Source organism: Equus asinus, chromosome 19 (genome assembly GCF_041296235.1).
Source record: "Equus asinus isolate D_3611 breed Donkey chromosome 19, EquAss-T2T_v2, whole genome shotgun sequence".
Taxonomy (NCBI): Eukaryota; Metazoa; Chordata; class Mammalia; order Perissodactyla; family Equidae; genus Equus; species Equus asinus.
This window is the reverse complement of record NC_091808.1, coordinates 17,434,272-17,453,981: the sequence shown is the minus strand read 5'-3', so window position 1 is coordinate 17,453,981 and position 19,710 is coordinate 17,434,272. Positions and strand designations below refer to the sequence as shown.

Genomic DNA, 19,710 nt, shown 5'->3' with positions numbered 1-19,710 from the left:
GTATTACACTGTTAATTACCTACAAAGTCCGCTCTCAAAAATCTGTGGCTGCTTATACATTTTTTCTTATGCATAGGTTTACACAACACTTAAAGAAACAAATCTATAAAATATTCTTCTCTATGCACAGGCAAAATGTGACCAAGTGGAGTGCTGGAATAGCTAAAGCTGAGTTCAGACAACTAGTGCCCTTGTATTGATCTCTTATTTCTCCCAACACTTTTCTTCTAATCCTCTCCATAATTACATGAACTGCTAGAGCTTTCCTGAAGCTGTCAATTCCTCTTGCATCCATTTTCAGATGGCCAGTGGAGAAGCCGTCTGGGCACTGGATCAAGCTGTCAATGTTCCACACTCAGAGCAAGCCTCTTTAAGTCTCCTGGTACATCTGTCAAGGACCTCCTGGGGTTCTTCAAAACTCTCCCCCTTGGAAGACAGCAAGAAGGGTGGAGGAGCCAGAAAGGTATTGATCCCTTCTTTTAACATGTTAATTTGCCTGGGGGCTGCTTCAGTCATTGCCAAGCTAGACACTTCAAAAGGAAACTGTGTTTCAAAGTGGAGATGTCTTTCTCAAACACTTAAAACGGAAAACAAATGAATCTAAGTATCAAGTTCACAGTGCAATGTGAAGGAGGTTGGCCAAACAGAAATGGGATAGCTAATGTATAGAATAAAGAAGCCTAAAACGAATTGACGGTGACGAGATGTTTGAAAGTTTGAAAGATAACTTTAAACTTCTAAAGCCTATATGTGCCTCATAACCAATGAGGCAGTAGTCCATGGAGTTACATTAGTCTTGGGAGAAAAATTAAGACTGATATAATTAAACCGATGGAAAACATTAACAACATTTATATTGATGAATGCTTGGACATCTTCATAAATTATGAAAATGGAAAATCAAATTGATTGTTCGTTTAATTATACCTCTAACTGACTAGACACCATGAAGGCTAGATGGAAAAAAAAAAAGCAACCGGAGGTAACAGCATCATTGTTAAAGTATCTTTGTCTATTGCCTTTGTTATCAGTTTATTATTTTATCGATGAAACATACAGTACAGATAAGACTACAAGACATAATTAAGGGCACAAAGATTACAAAGTATTATCACATTAAGTTTGTAAAATTAAGTCATCAAAAGCGAAGCTTTGTTCATAGTTTTCAGGTCATGTATTTCTGGAGATATATTGTGAGTTGTCAATGTCGTTAACGGAAAGCCATATGAAAGAGACGGCTGTGCTCATAATGAAGGATCCACTGCGGAAAGCAGGAGCTGGAAACTTGGCGTCTTAAATCAGGGAAGTTCTTAAGGACAAAAGCCCATGAGAAAAGAATTCCTAACTGAGCTATGTCTTAACTGATCATGAGGTTGGCCCATATTTACCTGCCATGGTATTATGGGAGGAAATCAGCATTCTGTTAACCTCTGACCCCTCGGATCTGAAGCAGACAAAGGACCAATCTGGAGCCCTGGGAGAACATAGCCAAATGTCAAACAGCAGGGAAGCGATTGTTCCGGAAACATTTGGCCTGGGTGCAGCCAGCTTCATTGGGGTAAACTGCTATTCACAAAAACAAGCCATGAAGAGATAAGGCCATAAAATATGAACAAAATAGAACCTTTTCTGCCTTGCTTCTAAATTGTTAGCTTTATGGGACTTCATGCTGAACGGTATGAAAAAAAATCCAATTTGCTTTGAAGCGCATTAGTCTGTCTAACATCCTAATTATTGTTTACATTGCCATTTGCCTTCTATTAAGAATTGAATAATTACCCAGCACTTCATAGTTTAAAAATACAAGCAAACAGGATTATCTGGGTAATTAAGAAACTGTACCATAGCTTTGTACTGCTGTGGAAAATATCTGTACACGTAGGGGAAATGATAATTATCAATCAACTTACTTCAAATGGTATTTTAAGGATTTTGAGCAATTTGAGATCTGTAACTTATTAAGAGAGGTTAGTAAGATCACCTTTGAGAAGTGTGGGTCTGTTTAAATCCATCCTTAGAAACAAGAGCCAGACAAGCAGCTGAATTTTCTCATCCACTAATGACACTAGCGAACACACCAAGTACAGAGCCTTCTGCTGTTCTTTAATCCTAATAATCCATCCCAAATGGACTTTGAACAGGATCATCAAACTTTGTCAGACCATTTGCTAAACCAAAGTCTTCCACATTTAGATGCTGTTTTAGCTGACCCTGCCTCCATTCAATTAGACTGCAAAGTCTGGCGATGCTGGTTTTCTGCCCTGTGAAATTAGCTTGAACTCAGAACTAATTGAACTTCAAAAACATTTCATGCCAAGTCCTCTTCTTCCAGTTTATGGAATACATATGATCATGGCCTTCTGAAGAATGTGCTGTTTTCAAGCAGAGAGTGAAGTTTTTTGGGTTAAATATGCAGCGTGCATGCATTTCCATTCTAGAGGAATCAAGCAAAGGTTAAAGTAAATTTGGAGACACTGGGTGAAATGGGAAGACAGGAATTCAAAGGGTGAATATGCATAGAGAATAAGAAACAGAATTACAATCAATACACCTTTTAAAGAAATTTATGTGGGATATAAGTGACAGTAAGGGACTTTGTGATTCTAGATATGAAGACTGATATATTCATTCACAGATGTAGAAACACAAATGAAAATACCAATGATTACTTGTCCATCATACGCTTGCAGTATCTACTTGTTGAAGGAATGAATGGATTCCAGCCCAGGAATGACCTAAGGCCTATTTTCAGAACTTCCTGAAGTCTGACAATTCTTTCACAAAGAATTTTATCTTTTTACTTTACAATTTTTTAAGCCCTTTGTTGGGACACTTCTAAACATTCCTAGCATAATCTGAATAGTGCCATCTCCTCCCACCTCAGAAAGGACAGCAAGATTCCAGCTGAAGCTGTCACTAAACACACAGGCCAAGGGATTTACCAAAGCTAGGTTCCTTCCAAAGGTCAAAATAAAATGAGCAGCGAGAGCTCGGGTTGGTCTGCAGGGGGCAGGGGCCCAGGAGTGACAACCAGCCACACTGGGGCGGGGGGAGTACACAAAAAGGGCCCTGTGCAGATAGTCCACTCTCTGCCTCCCACCTCCCATCTCTGGAAGCATTCAAATCAAAACCGAATTAATTTGCATGGTTTCTAAATCACTGGGTTCTGCATAAACAGAAGGAGATTTTGGCTGGAGTTTCCAAAGAAAGCCCTCATCGCCTTTGTGAAGGGGGGAAATGGGTGTGCTGTTTTGCATGAGGGCGCATACAGAATATGCAAATGAAGAATCTGCTGCCTGGAAAAGCAACCCTAGGCAGACAGCTGACGACCCGCATTCACCCACAAAACACTGGGTGCCTCCAAAGGGAGTTGTAAGGGGTACCAACAGGATTGTTTCCCAGGAAGCTGAATTAGACCCTGAATATTCATAAAATGTCCACTTAGTCATGGGACTATTAATTACCCCCCAGATCTCGGAACCCAGTGACCTCACTTGCTCTTCTCCCCAAAACAGGGCAGGGGTACCAGCTGTAAGGAGATACAATGGGAAAGGTTTGATGCCCTAAGAGAAAAAGACAATCTCTCAGGGTCCAGGGGACAGCTGAGGCCTTCTTTAATCATTCCTTCTCACAAGCACAATAAAACTAAAAAGGGCACTGAGCCGTGTTATTGGACACAGATAAACAGTTTTTAAAAGGCCAAGAGCTGTAAATTGCTGCCTAATTTTATAGAAACATCTAAAGGGTTGAATAAATAAAACGCCATTCTTCTAAGCTACCTATATCTCCCAGATTCTGGAACAGTTTTCAGAGCCTCTTAATTCATTTTAATTTTTCAAATGTCTGCAGCAGGCAGAAGCAAATTCAAATGCCTGCCAGGGAAACTCAAAGGCGCATAGACTAGTGCAAAGGTTCTCAAACTTTTGGTTTCGGAACCCCTTTACATTCTTAAAAATACTGAGGATGCTGGAGTGCTTCTGTTTATTCATGAGTTAAAGCTATCAATATTTACCATTGGAAGTTGAAACTGAGGAATTTTTAAAGTATTTATTTATTAATTCGTTTTAAAAATTCAATAATAGATCCATTACATGTTAACACAAATAACATAGTTTAATGAAAAAATATATTTCCCAAACAAAAGAAAATCTGTGAGAAGAGTAATATATTTTATTTAATTAACTAATTAATTATTTTTGTAAATCTCTTTAATGCCTGGCTTAAGAGAGGACAGCTAGCTTCTTTGTATTCTTTTATATTCAATTTGATGAGATATCACATATCAGGTAGCTTCCAGAAAACTCCATTCATGATAAAAAGAGAGGGAAAGGGCAAATGACATCTCAGTATTACTAAGAAACTTTTGACCTTGTAGACCACATGAAAGGGTCTTGGGGAAGACAGCTGGAACACACTTTGAGAACCACTGCACTAGTGCAATAACTTGGGGAACAGAGGATTTGATCAATACAGACAAGACCAGCTATTTCATGCCGTCCCCTGCCCCTGCTTCTGTGTCAGCATTGTCCCCCTCTAAAAACGAAAACTAAAACCCCTCTACCCTGGGCCTAAATGAACTGCTTTCACTGTTGAACAGACTCTAATCAAATAGCCCACGTTGTCACCATATTTCCATCTAACAACAATAAAATTAACAATAACCATTTCCATTTACTAAGCCCTTAATGATTCTAGGCACTACCCTAAACCCTTTATTCTATACATACATGCTTATATATGTGTAGCATACATAGTAACATACTACTGACACCAATTTACAAGTGTGAACTGAGGTAAGGGAGGTTAAGTTAGCGCCCACGATCACACATCTGGTTAAGTAGCACAACTAGTAACTAAACTCCAGAGGCAAATTCCAAAGGCAGGCCTTAGTCATTGTGTACTAACAACTCTATGTTGACTCATGTGCTACAGAGGTTTTTGAACATTCAGGCACAAAGATGATTCATAAACATGATGAAAATAGTTAAGACCCAACTGAAGTAGGGATTATAAACATGGACCCCATTAATACGTTAGTCATATGCAAAGATTTTGATATCTCATGCTGACTCCATGAAACATTACTTTGCCAAATAAACGTTTAATATGAAACAGGCCACAATTCCTTATGCATTTATTTATTCATCCAATGAACATTTAATAAGACACCACTATGTTCCATAATCATTGCTGGCGTTGCTTGTCTGGTTATAATGGGTTATACTCCTTTACTTACTTTCTCATGATAAAGAAGTTTTATTAAATTCCCTTGTCCAAGATAAGCCAGAAAAATAACAAAGCAATGTTAATCATTCAACTTTTAAACAAAAATGTACAAATACATTTACAAATTAGTGTTTATTTAAAAATATTACCAGGAAAAAGTAAGACAACCTTAAATATCTACCAATGAGGGAAAAATTAAATGAAGTTTGACATAGTCATACTGCAGAATAGTAATCATCAATTATGAAGAATGAAGAAAAGTTCTCTTTCTCTAATATGGAATGACGTCCATGGTAAATAGTCAAGCATCATAAAAACAAGATGACAGTTAAGAGGATGATTCTATTTCTGTTATTTTTTTTAAATACACGTATAAGATGCATTTAGGTTACCTGCCAAACTGTAAAGACTGGTAACTCATAAAATGTTGGAGTAAGACTTTGAAGCATGTAGTTTGTTGGTAATGTTAAATTCATCAATTAAAGGTCAAAAAAAACCCACTTAAGTAGTAAAGTTCAATGATGTGAAAGTCAAACTTATATCACGACCACCTCTGAACAGTAGCAACTGAAAAGCCACTTAATCAGTCTTTTTCCTAAAGACTTAAGCCTTAACAGAATAATTACGTCTTAATTCAGTTTTGAAAGGTACAGGGAAACTCAGCTAGACTGAAAAAAGTCATCAAATCTTAAACACCATATTCAAAAATCCCTAACTGAGATAATTCCTATGTGATGCTTAGGTGAACCCAAAATAGAGATCATTGCATGATTCATACTCACAAAAGAAGCCCGGTCACATGAAGAAGGAGAAATAAAAAAGTATAACGGAAAAAGGACAATAATTAAAGCCCACTCTTCCCGTACATAAAGAAGTGTGTCTTTCAATGATCACAGCCACGCTTCAAAGCCGGAGATAAAAGCAGCCATGTGATTCAAGCAATTGATTCTTAAAGATATGATTCAAAGGTAGAAGAAAAATTTCAAAAGTGGAAAGGATATGAAGCAGCATCTCTCTGAACTAGATTTTAAATGCTTCCTTTCCAATATTTCTTTCTCCTGAGGTCCCTCTATAGTATACTAGGAAAACATAGTCACCTTTTCTTTTTTTTTTTCTTTTTAACACAGCTCTCTCCTTTTCAGAGCACACATTTGAAATATTTCTATTTTACAGCTATCAAAGCATCTCTATCTTGTTCTTTCTCAAAGGAGCTTTTAATAAGACACCTTTTGCTGACATGAAGGCGTCATATATGCAACTAAATATAATACAAGTCCTAGTCATATATGACCCCAATTTATAGCAAAACTGTATATTTCAGCAAGACTTGACACCACCTAGCTAAATTTTGTCACAGTTGTGATTATTTGACTTTGAGTGACTCCATAAGAATATTTTCTTTTTACTAGTATTATTTTAAGATACACTCTCTGAAAACGTTGCTTATTAATATTTCACAAAGAGTAAATTTGTGACTTTCCTTTCATTTTTCACCTTTTTAATTAAGCAAAAAATAAGTTAATAATGAATCTTTTCCTCTCTTTCTTCTGCTTAATATTTCTGAGGTAATGAAAACAACCCTGTAAGACATCTGGAACGTTCCCTCCCTGGAGGGTATGTATGTATGTGTGGGGGGGGTGGGGTCTGAGTTGGATTTGTTTCCATTTTCATACAGTCCGAGCAGACCTCGTAACTAGACTAACCAGAACAGTTAGTCATCCTCAGCACCCAATCACTAGGCAAGGTCAAGCTGCTGCTCACGCCGGCCACACATGCCCCTGGAGAAGACGGAGTGGCTAACACTGTATCGTCCTGCCAAGCCTGAGCCAAATCATTTCAGAAAACGCTATTCAAGAGCAGAATGAACTTGCAGCTGCCTCAGAGGGCAAGCCTGCCGTCACCCTGCGCTCTTGACACTTTCGACGCAGCTCTTCAGCCTTCGCCTCCATTAGCATGTACCGCTTGGAGGTAAGAACTCCAAGAGGAAGTGTAGCTCTGTCCCCAAGGTCCCTTGAGGACTCAGGCAGATGACCAGGGTTAGATTCAAACAACAGCACAGCCCAGGCCCCCACCCGCCTTGACCATTTTTGTCCAAGGATCCTTTGTCAAACGTTTAAGATCTTCATCAATCTTTGCCCTGACCTCCCAGACCCTAAGGAAGATGGATGAGGAAGTAGGTGACCTTTCACCTGTTCTTCTATTTGTCCTGCCACAGTCGACCCATTGAAAAGACAATTGGGGAGGAACCTGCTGCCAGCGTTCTGAAAACTTGCCAGTTTGCCTTTACAGCCCTCTCAAGTTTTCTTTACACCCTGGTCTTTCTTGTCCCACTCCCAAATCACTTTTCTCTCACTCAAAGGAAAGTTCTCTTTCCTACAGGGGACAAAGAAAAACGACACTCTCCAAATACCGTTTTCAATATGAAGCGCGAAAATGGACATTATTCTTTTTTAGGGCAAGGGCAATGTTCCCTATCTTTAGCCTTGACTTCCAAGAATGGCAAGGAGATGGGCTTCCCTCTTACTGTTTCAATTCAACACTTTTTTTTTTTTTTGAGGAAGATTAGCCCTGAGCTAACATCTGCTGCCAATCCTTCTCTCTTTGCTGAGGGAGACTGGGCTTCAGCTAACATCTGTGCCCATCTTCCTCTACTTTGTATGCGGGATGCCTACCACAGCATGGCTTGCCAAGTGGTGCCATGTCTGCGCCCGGGATCGAACCGGCGAACCCTGGCCTCCAAAGCGGAACATGCGACGCACTTAACCAGTGCGCCACCAAGCCAGCCCCTGCCAATTCAACACTCTTAAATGTCAACAGCTATGACCTTGGGAAGAGCAGAATGATAAAAGAAACGCTAGCATTAACATTGGCTTACTGCTTTACAATCTGCAAGGTGACTTTTACCCATCTCGCATCAGTGTTCTAAGTCTATAAGCCAAGTACAATTATTATCAATCCATGTTATAGATGGATAGACCGAGGCACAGAGGACTTAAGAAACAAGTTCAAGGTCATACAGCTAAGTGACTAAATTGAGACACATTTCCTTGTCTTGATGTTTTTTCTGCTCTACTGGATGCTTCTCTGATACCCCAGCAATGATGTCAAGGATGGAGACAACCATTTTTATTACTCCTAAGATTTGTACAGTCTTGAGTCATCTTTAAAAAATCTCACTCAAGTTTGGAATTTAAGGATCTTTTGTCATTCAAGTTGTTCCTTCCCCCCTAAATTCATCAGAAATTCTGACCTGTCGTATCAAAAACAAACAAGTACAGTGAAAGGTTTTGTGTACAAAGTGCCTTCTTGAAAGAGTTAATCATTTTACGAGTACCAAATGGAATACCTGGGTAGCAGGTGTAAAAACACTGAAGATTCTCTAAAATGACTCAATCGACCTTCTCCTTCCACTAAATATCTGGCCTTGTGTTGGGAACAGTTTGCTCAGAAATGGACTGGACCTAAAACATTGAGCCCCTCCCCTTCCATCAGCCACATGATTAACTGAATCCCCAAGATTATTTCCATAAAGCAAACCACTAAAATGCTCAATGGCCTTTACATTCACTTCCCCTTCCATCTTTTTCTCTTTTCCTTCTAATTTGGGTTGTAAAAATGTCAAGGAGTTTCACAGTGCAGCAATGAATGAGTTAGTGGGCTCTGTGACAATTGAAAATCAATGACATTAGATACAGAGAGATGTGCTAATGCCAGATGTGGGAAAATTTGAGCAGGAAATGGAAGACAATGGTGGGTTTTTAAAAAAATATATATGAGAACCTTGACATGTGAAGATGTGCAAGTCCTGTCTTACAAAAATCGAAAAAGCAGAATAATTTACTCTAAAATGTGATGCAGTGTCATTGCCCTGTTCATTTCACTGTTCCTGCTATGATTATTGTAATTTAGGTGCCAATAACAGTGCACTCAAACACTTTCTAATATTAATATCAGAATATCCTTCGAGGTTTCAGTTTAGTAGAGTTTGTCTAGCAGTTGCTAAGTCAAGGCAAACAAAATGGCAAGAAAGGAATCTTTATAAAAAAATTTAAATTCCAACTTCTAAATCTTCAAATTTATAAGTTTACCTTTTGACTCTAGGTCAACAGAAAAGGTTGCCAGCCTTTATTCTGTTTTATTTACAATGAAATTAAAAGACATTCACTGTTAGCTACTTCTAGAAGTAATTACAGCAAATCAAGAGTGGCACTTCAGAAAAGTATAAACTACGAAAGAAGAAATGCATAACTCTATGACACCCAATTATCAAAAATGCAATTTTCTTTAGGTTACAACTGTTGATTTCCAGTCAGTCAAGTGGATTGCCCCATGGTTAATCCCACCCTGTCATTAACATGGTTGAAATGCCAGACAAATTGTTTGGCAGTCAGTTATTTCAGGCTCTTTAATCACCAAATCAGGTGAACCATGGACCATCCGGTCTACAACTCAACAACCACCCTGAGAAAAAGATTATTCTGCTCTGTTCCATAGATCGCACCAGAGTTACACTGTTTGGTAGTAATCATAATAAGATTGCTGGCAGCAGACTATTGACAACCACTAAAAATAAATACCAAGCAAAATAGAAACCTTGAACAACTGATTTTTTTTAAGCCTTAATCCACTCATGACATGAGCAATCCATATAAATATGGATTACTCTCATCCTTTACTCAGAAACAAAGCTGTTCTAAGAAAAAAATTTTACAAACTCCCCAGTATTCTGAAAGAAAGGGGACAGCAGGGAAAAAGGAATTGCATACACTGAACTTGAGGTGAGAAAAAGTCATCTTAGTAATATGACAAACAGTAATTAACACGATAAAAAATATCTAGACCTCTTCCAAAACTCAATAACCAAAATGGATCACAATTTACTATTCCCTCTGACCACAGATCAAATAAGAAGACTCTTACTAACTCTCTGTCACCTCCTCAGGGAAATAAAGAGGTCTTTCATCAAGATTAATTTCACTTAGAGACGCTATCAATGGGTGCTTAGTGGAACAGAATGGACTCAAAACACTGTCATTCCACTTTGTTGAGTCATGTCTACACTGGTCCACCAGGCAGGGAAAACTGAACTGTCCTCACACAGCTCGATTTTAATCAGCTGGAGGGAACTGTAACAGCGCAATCCTAATTTCACATTTAAATCGCTCACATACATATACATAGGAGGAGAGAGATTTACCGTCCTTGCCATTTCACCAAGTCTATAGAGGGGAAAACTATGGTTTGAAAATGTGTGCGCTCTCTGTAAGCGAGGATCAATCAAGCCCAGTTCTTCAGCTTGTTCATTTACATTTGAGAGGACGCATCAAGCCAGTTCACATCTAAGTGCCTGTTAGCAAATGTGTTTGGCCTTCTGCTGATTACAGCAGCATCATTTATTTCGTTGGTGTTAGAAAAGTCTTAGCCTTGCCACCTGGAGCTATAGCACTTACTCATTAGACCCCTCTGTCCCACCACATCCCACAGGGGCTGCTAATTACTGGCTTTACTCCATTTAGTCTCATCTCTGATTTAATTACGTGCACTAAGCCCTAATGAAAAGTACAATATGGCTCCTCTTACCTTGGCATTCTCCATTCCGCTCTTCATGCCCAGCATTGCACAGGCAGTTGCCAATGGGTACCAGCCATTCACCATCTGCCCCACAGTACATTTTTGGCACATCCTTCTCTTCTGAGTTGTTGACACAGGAGCCTCGGACTTCCACCAGGGAAGACGTATCGGCCCCTGTGATGGTGTCTGGAAACTGGGCCAGATTGCGAACCGTGAGCGGGCACTTCTTATAGAAAACGCGGACCGATACCAGGGCAATGCAGGCCCCCACATCCTGAAAAGCCAGATAAAACCCCTTTTTGCTCAGCGGCCCTACATCCCGGATCTCCGTGTTCAGCTTCATGATTCTGTCGCCAATGTCCACTTGGGTGAAGCTCTCGTCGGCAGCGATGGTGTCAATCTTGGCAAACTGGCTCTCTCGGATGAAACGCTCTTTGTCGTTGTCTGATTCATAATAATACAGGTTAAACGTCTCCTTGCAGGTCCCCATGACGCCCGGAAGACTATTGCAGTCCCTCAAGGTGAACTTAATCTCAATGTACACCCTCTGAGCCCCTTCTCGGGTGATCCAGTCAGTTCGTAGCCAGTTATTCTGGCTGGGTTCCATCACGTTGCACACTTGGTAGGTTCGGATTGGCGTATTTTTTTCATCCATAATACTCACTTCCTCCCACTGCAAAGAGCCAAAGGAAATGTATCAATCACGAGATTTCGTCATACAGTGATTTGTCAAGCCTATTTTGCTCTCATAGGACACCAGTGATTTTTAGTTTCAATAAGAAAGGAAACTACCGGGCACCAGCCCTCACTGATAAAGCATCTTATGTGAGATAAAACAATATTTTATTGGGAAGTGTTTTTTTTTTTTTTTAAATGTTTCATTCTTTTGCCTAAAATCCAAAGGCATTGGTGGATTTATTGCTTATGAGCTCTCAGCAGTTCTTTGCGGTGGTCTAACAACCTCAAATTCACCTCTTACAACAGCTACAATTTCAAGTGGCAACAGTTCAAATTTACTCATAAATGAAAAACTTGTATGTGTACTGCTTCAACAACTGAGCAGAGACCTGCAAATTAAGAGCAGGAAGAGTAGCGCTTGCCAAAGGAAGACAATTATCAGTTAATTAGTGGTGCTCCTGTCAAAACTTTGCTCTCTAATACCTAAAAAAATGTCAGTCGATTTTTTTGGCACCATCACTACCTTTTAAAGGAAAATGAAAATCTCACCATTCTGGTTTCAGTAATCCTGGGAAGATAGAGCGTAAATTTTACAGTTGGGTTTCTCAAGTACACTGAATTTATAATGGTGGAACACTTTTCAAAAGCATGTATTCATTTAAAAAGCTTGTACCTTGTTCTTATTTTTAAACCATAGATACATAAGTAGACATGAATGCATACATGCTTTGCTTCTAAGCAAAGTGGTATTTATCATCGAAAGTGGTATTTATCATCGAAAGCCCAAGAAAATTAAAGGAGGATGGTAGAGTTTTTTTTTTGCAATCTACTTTCTGACATAAAGATTTTAAGGGTGAGACAATCAGAGTTCAGCACAATTACTGTAACTACAGGTGTGGTTCCACTCTCGCCATACTCTTTCAAGTAATCCTAAAAGCAGCAAGACGGTTTGGGGGCTCCCTATGAGGTTGCCAGCGAGCCTCCAATTCTTCATTAATACCTGCAGTAGTGCATTTATATAGATCTGGTGTCAACCAGCCTCAGTATCTGACACATGAATATAATTAAAAGAAAAAAGCATAGTTTAAAAAAATTTGTATTCTATAATAGCTCCGCTTAAAGCTTCATTCAGTCCAATGAAGTACATAGAATCATAACGTATCTTTTAAGGGGTTTTCCGTCTGTGCATTGGAAAACTATTAATGGATGGAAATGTGACTATGTGGAAGACCATAATGCATAAAATTCCGCATCCCTTTTATCTGCCACCATTATGAAAGTTGGAACTGGGAGGGATAAGTGCCCTGTGGTGATTAAAATTTCTTTTCATCCACTAAGCAATAAATCACCAGTAATTTACGTATTTGGGGAAATTCATGTAAATCCAAAAATAGATCCCCACCTTCAAAAAACCCCTACTCAGCATGCTTCTCATCTCAGAACAAAGAGAGTATGGAAAATCACATTTATCAATGTAAATGAAAGCACATAGGGATATCTCCACAGGGTTCATACAGGGTAATTCAGGTCTGAAGCGAATTTTCCAGCCTGAACGTAATTGTCTACACACATTGATCAATTTGCCAGAACAATGGCAAGTCTCCCCTTAGTTTTGTATTTCACCATCAGTGTCAGAAACTCAATATACTCCTCTAAAGGAACACTGCTAAGAAACTGGGCTTTTGCTACAATGTTGCCATCAGGCGTCATCACTTTCCATTATTTTCATGTTCTGCTTACTTGTTCTGATGGAAAAAAAGAGAACAGCGAGTTGTCTCTGACTATATTTCATTTTGCCTCGGTGGTATTGTCAAAAGTTTCTTTTTCTTTTTAAAAATAACAACAAATAAATGTCATTATTGGACAAAACTGTAATTCCAAGTTTCCAGCCAAAAAAGAGGGGAACCGTTCTAAGTAGAGATTTCAGAATAATCAAAAGACTTAGATATGCTTTTTCTCTCAGCTGGAAGGAACTTTTTAAAGCCAATTCATTTCTCCTTGGTAGATACGCAATTCATCGCTTCATTCTAAGCCTGAAAAAGTCCTCTTCAGTTTCATCACCTAGAGATTAATTAAACTTTATGATTTGGCACATAATTTCTCAATGGCTACTATGTATTTTTGGGAATGACAAATTCTATTATACACAAGTAAAATTTCATTTCTAACCCCTCCCAATAATACTTAAAATGTTACACATGTAATATGTAAGAAAAGGAACAAACAACATTTTACATTCAGAAGTCTACATTCAGCCAGTAAAAAGTTCTGGGTTGTATACAACCAGCTATGCAGAGAATGTTTTTAAGAGACTTTGAGACAGCCAAAAGAAGTTCTGTGTCTAGAAAAAGGAACCAGGCGCTCTTTCAGCAGTTGTGGGAAGGCAGGGGGAAAGATGTCTGCAGGATATTAAATTGCAATAAAAGCTTTCCAGAAACTAGATAGACCATAGACTATACTAAAAAATGTGTCACTCCTTGCTTTTAAATAGGTCACATGGATATTTAGTGTAACAAGTCAGGTGCAAAATCATACTAGATGCATTCTCTCTTCAAACTTGAGGGCATCCAGTAAGAAAAATCAGACATTAAATTTTTTAATGCAAGTACTGATACCTTCTATCCTCAATTTTGCTCGCAGTTCTAATACATTCAACCCACAGAGCAATAGCCCTGGTGTAGCATGGGAATGCTTCCCTGAATCAGTGACCTTTCCAGGGTATAGGATTAACAAGAGTCTGACTCTCACAAGATAAAGCTGTACCTTTCTTCGCATTCAAAGGATGAGGGCAATTGCCTGCAATCAGTGGTGAATACAGCCTGTCTACACAGCCAGAGGCCTGCCAATCACTCTCCCTCCTTTTAAAAAAATGGTTTTGAGGGCAGACTAGAATTTTTCAGCAGGGACTCAACCAACTGCATTCAAGTTCAGGCTGAAAACAGAAAGGCAGGGCAATCTCTGTTTTATTTCCAATAGATTACAGAACCTGCTTTGGAAAAAGCCTAAAATTCTCCATTTTCATGACTGCTTCCTTGCCTTGTCTTAAATTTGAAACTAGTCTTCTGTAACAGTTTCTATGAATCTTTAGTTTTTAATCCTTTATTGTTTATGCAACAGACCATACTGGGAGCTGGCAGTACAATTTTTGCCTGGGAAAAGACTCCTGATTTTTCATCCCGTTGTTTTTAATCAATTGACTCAGTGACAGATTATGAAGCAAAGGTAGGATGATATGCTTAATTTTTAAAGGATTTGAGAGTGATTCCAATTTGGCAGAAATCAAAGTTACATGTTGTACTGATTTCTTTCCCAAACTGATTCATTCTGACCTGTTATTAAGAGGGGGAGGGTGGGGTAGCTGAATGGGGCCATTGACCTAAATCTACTCTCTGAATCTTCTGATGGAGGCAGAGATGGAAAATTAGAGAAGAAATGAAAAGCGATGAGCTCTCTCATACTTTATAATCCAGTCTCCTGGATCCCCAAAGAACCAAGATTCCAAATACTTAAACTTTTCCCACTGAGCACCAACAATACTCAAGCTTGGGGGACTTTCTGCATATATCGTGCGCCTGGCACAAGTTCCTATAAGGCTTTCACTCACTATGCATGAGAACCGCAGATGATTTAAGGTTGTCCGGAGCCCGCACTGCTTATGCACAGAACTAAACCCGTGCCTGTTGCAATTAGAAATGTTACTTCCCTAGTATCTCTATTTATTCATTTTCCTCATCTGGAAACAGAACAATTGCTCTGAAATTAACCGTCAGGACTTCAATGGCCCTCACAGTAATAGGCATAAATTCTAATTTGGGCCCCAGCTCCTATTTCCTGTCGGTATTTTAGTTTTTTAATAGGCATTGAGTCTATGCCTCCACCAATCTCCTAATTTTGAAACCCCTCTCTGCCCTTTTGGTTTCTAGTTCTTCCATGGCACAGCTATCCAAAGGGAGTATAGGATTTCTCCAACAAAGCGTAATTCACTTCCTAGGCCATGGCGGGAATCTGACCCCTTCACCACAATCAACAAGAATCAAGCCATTAGGACTCTCAGAAAGTTGCTAATCACTCCATTTTACCCTTTGGATCAGAAAGCGACTCGGAACTTACCCCTCCTTCCAGAGGGCTTGCAATCCACCCAAGTTCTCCCTGAACGGATCTGGAATCCAACAAGGTAACTACAAGAAAACAAAGAAAAATAGATTAATTTCCAATTGCAAAAAGCCAATAGTACAAAAACCATTTGCCTGAGCGTTTCCATATGTGCCCAGGGTGCGCATATCCAACTCTGATCAGAAACTAAACTTGGTCTCACTTATGTAAATAATCATTACTCACTTGATCTTCTCCCCTCTTTAAATCTGCAGGTTCTTATTTATTTAACTTGCTTAGCATTTAAAATTCCATCCCAGGGCTCAGTTGATTCATTTTCTGAAAGGGACGACTAAGGAATCTCAAGTACAATTCAGAAAAATAAATAGATCTATGGTAGAGTAGTTACACTCCAGAGCAAAATCTGCATTCATCTCTGTCTGCTATCTCCTAGAGTTATTTGTTTTTGCAAGTTTCAGATGACCACATAACTCATCATCATGGTGACAGAGCCACAAGTGAATTCTAGCAGAGAGGACTCAGAGTCATGAAAAGCCTCCCCCCTCCCACATTTTTTCCCCCTCCGCCAGCAAAGAAATAGGCCCTGGATGTGGTATGAGCTGCTTTTTTAAATATCAAAGTTTCAGAAACCGAGAATGGCAGACGCCTAGACTTAGATACAAATGGACTGAAGTATTCTTTCCCAGGTCTTTTTGAGGACAGTCGGAGACCCGTCCTCCGCCCAGGAGGAAATCACTCGTTTGAATTTCAGGTATGGAGTGCTGGTTGAGACTGCTAGCATGCTTCTGCCCCACCTAAGAGTACGCGTCCAAGCTTGGGGGACTCGGACGGCGGCGACAGAGCTGCTTATCCCGCCCAGGCAGCAACAGTCCTAGGCACGGGGACATTGAAAAGGACGCAGTGAATTCCTAACCTCTCGTATTCCCTTTCCCACAGAGATCTGCAGGTCTGAGGGTCGAAAGGCCCATCTCAAAGGAACCACTGGGTTATTAATTTGATCAGCGAGGCTGGCTCTTCAGCGGGGGGAGGGGTGGGAATGGGAGGCCTTCATCTTTGCTCCTGCGCACCCCAACCCTCAATGTCACCCCCAGACCCCTGAATTCTGCCCACTTCCCCTCATTTCACCCCGAAGTCAAAGGAGTTCAAACCAGGCTCTTGCTCCTGGTTTTACCGAGAAGCCTGAATTCCTGGGGTCTGTTAATTATTTTAAAATGTGGACTCTTCCCGGGGTCTCTCCCGCCCGGAGTTGCGTCCCCTCCCCATTCTCTCTTCTCGGTCCCTAGAGAAAAGCCCGCTACATCCATTTGGATTTATGTAAGGTGGATTAGGGACACAAAGGGAACAATAAGACCCAATTTACAAAAAAAGGGAGGGAGTAGAAAGGGAGGGTAAAAGGGAGAAAAGGCAACGTGATGGGAATAAAAAGCAACAAAATGAATTAATTTTTAAGGGGGAGGAGGGGGAGGAGAGGGGGGCAGACTCCCCCTCCCCCACTTTCCACATCAGCCTACGGCTCCATCAGCACCTTTTTGTGCCTGGGGCTCCCAAGTTTTGGTTGCCAAAAAAAAAAAAAAAAACGCAGGGAAAGGGTAGAAAGAAAGAAACCTCCTCTGTGTCTGGTGCGAGAAGTCTTGGGGGCGTCCTAATTAAGTGTGCGAAGCAGTCAGGAGAACGCGGGGGCCACGACTCCGGGCAGAGAAATGACCCTATGGACTGAGGGGCGGCAGGGGCCGAGATAGCACCAGAAGCTACGTCGGAAGGAGAGAGGAGACGGAGAGGGTAAGAGCGCGCCCCTTTTTTCCCAAGCAGTGTCGGCTGGCAGGTGTGTGACTCTCTCGGAGCCTCCGTCTGGCGAGCTCTGGGTACCGGCTGACCAGCCAAGGCTAAGTTGGTTTTTGGCTCCCTCCTTCGGAACAGGGAAAATGATAGATTGCACAAGGATGGATGGACGGATCCTGGAGAGACGGACGGATGAATAGATGGATGGATGGATGGATGGGGGAGGGGGCGTGTGAAAAAGTCGGAGAGACAGATGCAAGGCTAGATGCAGGCGGGCTCGAGCACGAGCATTCGCCGGAATGTACGCGCACACGATCAGGGCACTCACGCACAGGCACACAATCGTCCGCGCCCACGCGGGCACCCGCGCACCCACATACACGCATTTGCGCGCGCGCGCATACGCACACAGACCCACACATACACACGCACACACTCAACTCGCCTTTCTCTGTGATCATCAGCAACTAAATGATCAACCCCCACCTCCCCGACACAGACACACACACAACCCTTCTAGAACGTCCAAACAGGCGCGCAGAAAACTGAGCACCGAGACGAGTCCAGTCGGTCCCTCTCGTTCCTTGCAAACTAGCAAAGCTCGAGTATGTTCAACTTGCCGGCGGGCTCCCCAGGTCTGCGGGATGATCTGAGGAGCCTGGGTCCCCTAGGCCGGGGATCGCACCCCCGGGACGCGGGGCCCGGCGGGGAGAAAGGTGTCTGACGCCGAGCGCTAGAAATCAGGTCACTGGCGAGCGGCGCCACAACCGCTGCGCCACGGAGGCCCCGCAGCGGGTCCGGGGAAGCGCAGTGCTCGGGAAACTTTGCAGAAACCAGAGCTCGCAAGGCTTTCGCAAGAGCCCGGGAGCAAAAGCCCTCATCGCGCTCCAGGCTTCCGTTTCCCCCTCGACCGGGGCTGGGTGGGGGATTGGTGGTAGGGAGGACCAGGTCCACAGAATTTTTCGGTTTTAATCCTGGCGCTGATCCCGTGCATCCCCTCGGGGCGCCTCGAGCTGGCCTCGCCGGCGGATGCTGATAAACTTTGTCCTTTCGCTGCAAACTTGGGCAACCCCGCAGCCCGCACGGGTCATCGCCCCAGGGCAGACTGGCCAGCCGCTCCCCGCCTCCCCTTTGCGGATCCCCTCGGCCCTGCCCCTTTCTCGGGGCGCACCGCTCACGCCGGGATCCCCCCACATCTGCTGGCCTCGCGTTCCCGGGGAACAGTCACTCGCGGATCGTCCGCTCTCTGTCCCCGACCGCAGAAAGGCCCCCAGCTCCTACCTTCATTCGCGGGGTACACCCTGGAACCGGTGACAGCGTCGCAAATCCCAAAGAGAAACGAAAAGAGGAGGAAATAGAAAATCCCAGCCATGATTCGCCGGTGCCAACGCTGCTCCTGCCGCTTCTATCCCAGTGGAATAAATGCTTAAGTTAGGAGTGCAGCAGGCTGAAGACATTGCCAAGGGGGTGGGCCCAGCCAGTGACGTGCACCCGCCAGTCTGGGGCATGCGGCCAATGGTGGCGCACACGGGGCGGCCCGGCCCCGCCCCTACCAAGCAGAACCCGCCTTGAGGCCCCGCCCCCTCCGGGCCCCACGGGGCGCGAGGTCTCCCGGGGTTTGAGGGGGCGAGCTCTGCAGGGTCCCAGCCCCTGCCAGACCGAGGCAGCGAGGTCCCCAGACGCCACCTCAGGGGTCCAGCCCCCGGGCGGTGGAGGGAGCTTCGAAAGACAGTTGATTGCGAGGGAGCCCGAGGAAAGATTGGCAGCACCCTCTTCCCCCCATGGGCGGTTTGAGATGGAGGAAAAGGCTCTTTTATCGCAATAAAATAAGTATAAAGTTAAGCTGCTTCTTAGCTGTTGCTTTTTGCTGAGGTTCGCGTCGCGCGCGTTCCCCGGCTGGGGCTGCACCCTCACTCCTGCGCGCGGCCTCAGCCCCCCACATCTACCTTGCCCTGTTTGGTGTCTTTGTGGCGCATCTCCACATGAAATGTTCTTTGGGGGGAGTTTTGTGGCTTGGTTACTCTTTTCTTCCCAGGCTCTCCAACTGCCTGGAGAGCAAGGACCTCATCGGTCCCCGACGTCTAGTGCAGCGCCGGGCCGGAAGCAGGGGCTCAGTCTCTGTCCCCAGAGACTGAACGAATGACTTTCCAGCAACCGAGAAGCCCCCTCTGAGCTCATCCCGGCGCTCACCCCGTGGGTCTCGTTCCAGCCCCAGCACAGTACTCCCCACTGCGGCGAGACGCCCCGAGATGGCCTTGGCTGCGGGGAAGCAACCGTGTCTTTCCCGGGGGGAATCCTGGAACCGGGCCCAGCAAGTCCAGGCTCGGGGGGAGAAGCGAAGAG

The 19,710-nt window shown here is 42.7% G+C and overlaps 1 protein-coding gene across 2 annotated transcripts in view; it reads right to left on the bottom strand.

Annotated features, from left to right (window-relative positions):
• EPHA4 (EPH receptor A4) overlaps positions 1 to 18,817 on the bottom strand; it is a 138,042-nt gene extending 119,225 nt beyond the window's left edge. The window contains exons 1-3 of one of the 2 annotated variants that reach the window (XM_014843255.3): positions 18,649 to 18,817; positions 15,586 to 15,653; positions 10,807 to 11,470 (exon numbers count right to left, since the gene is read on the bottom strand). In XM_014843255.3, coding sequence (XP_014698741.3) covers positions 10,807 to 11,470; positions 15,586 to 15,653; positions 18,649 to 18,739 — 823 coding nt within the window. In that variant the 5' untranslated portion in view covers positions 18,740 to 18,817. The remainder of the gene's footprint in view (positions 1 to 10,806; positions 11,471 to 15,585; positions 15,654 to 18,648) is intronic. The other variant, XM_014843256.3, reaches the window with a different exon arrangement.
• Between the last annotated feature and the right edge of the window lie 893 nt (positions 18,818 to 19,710).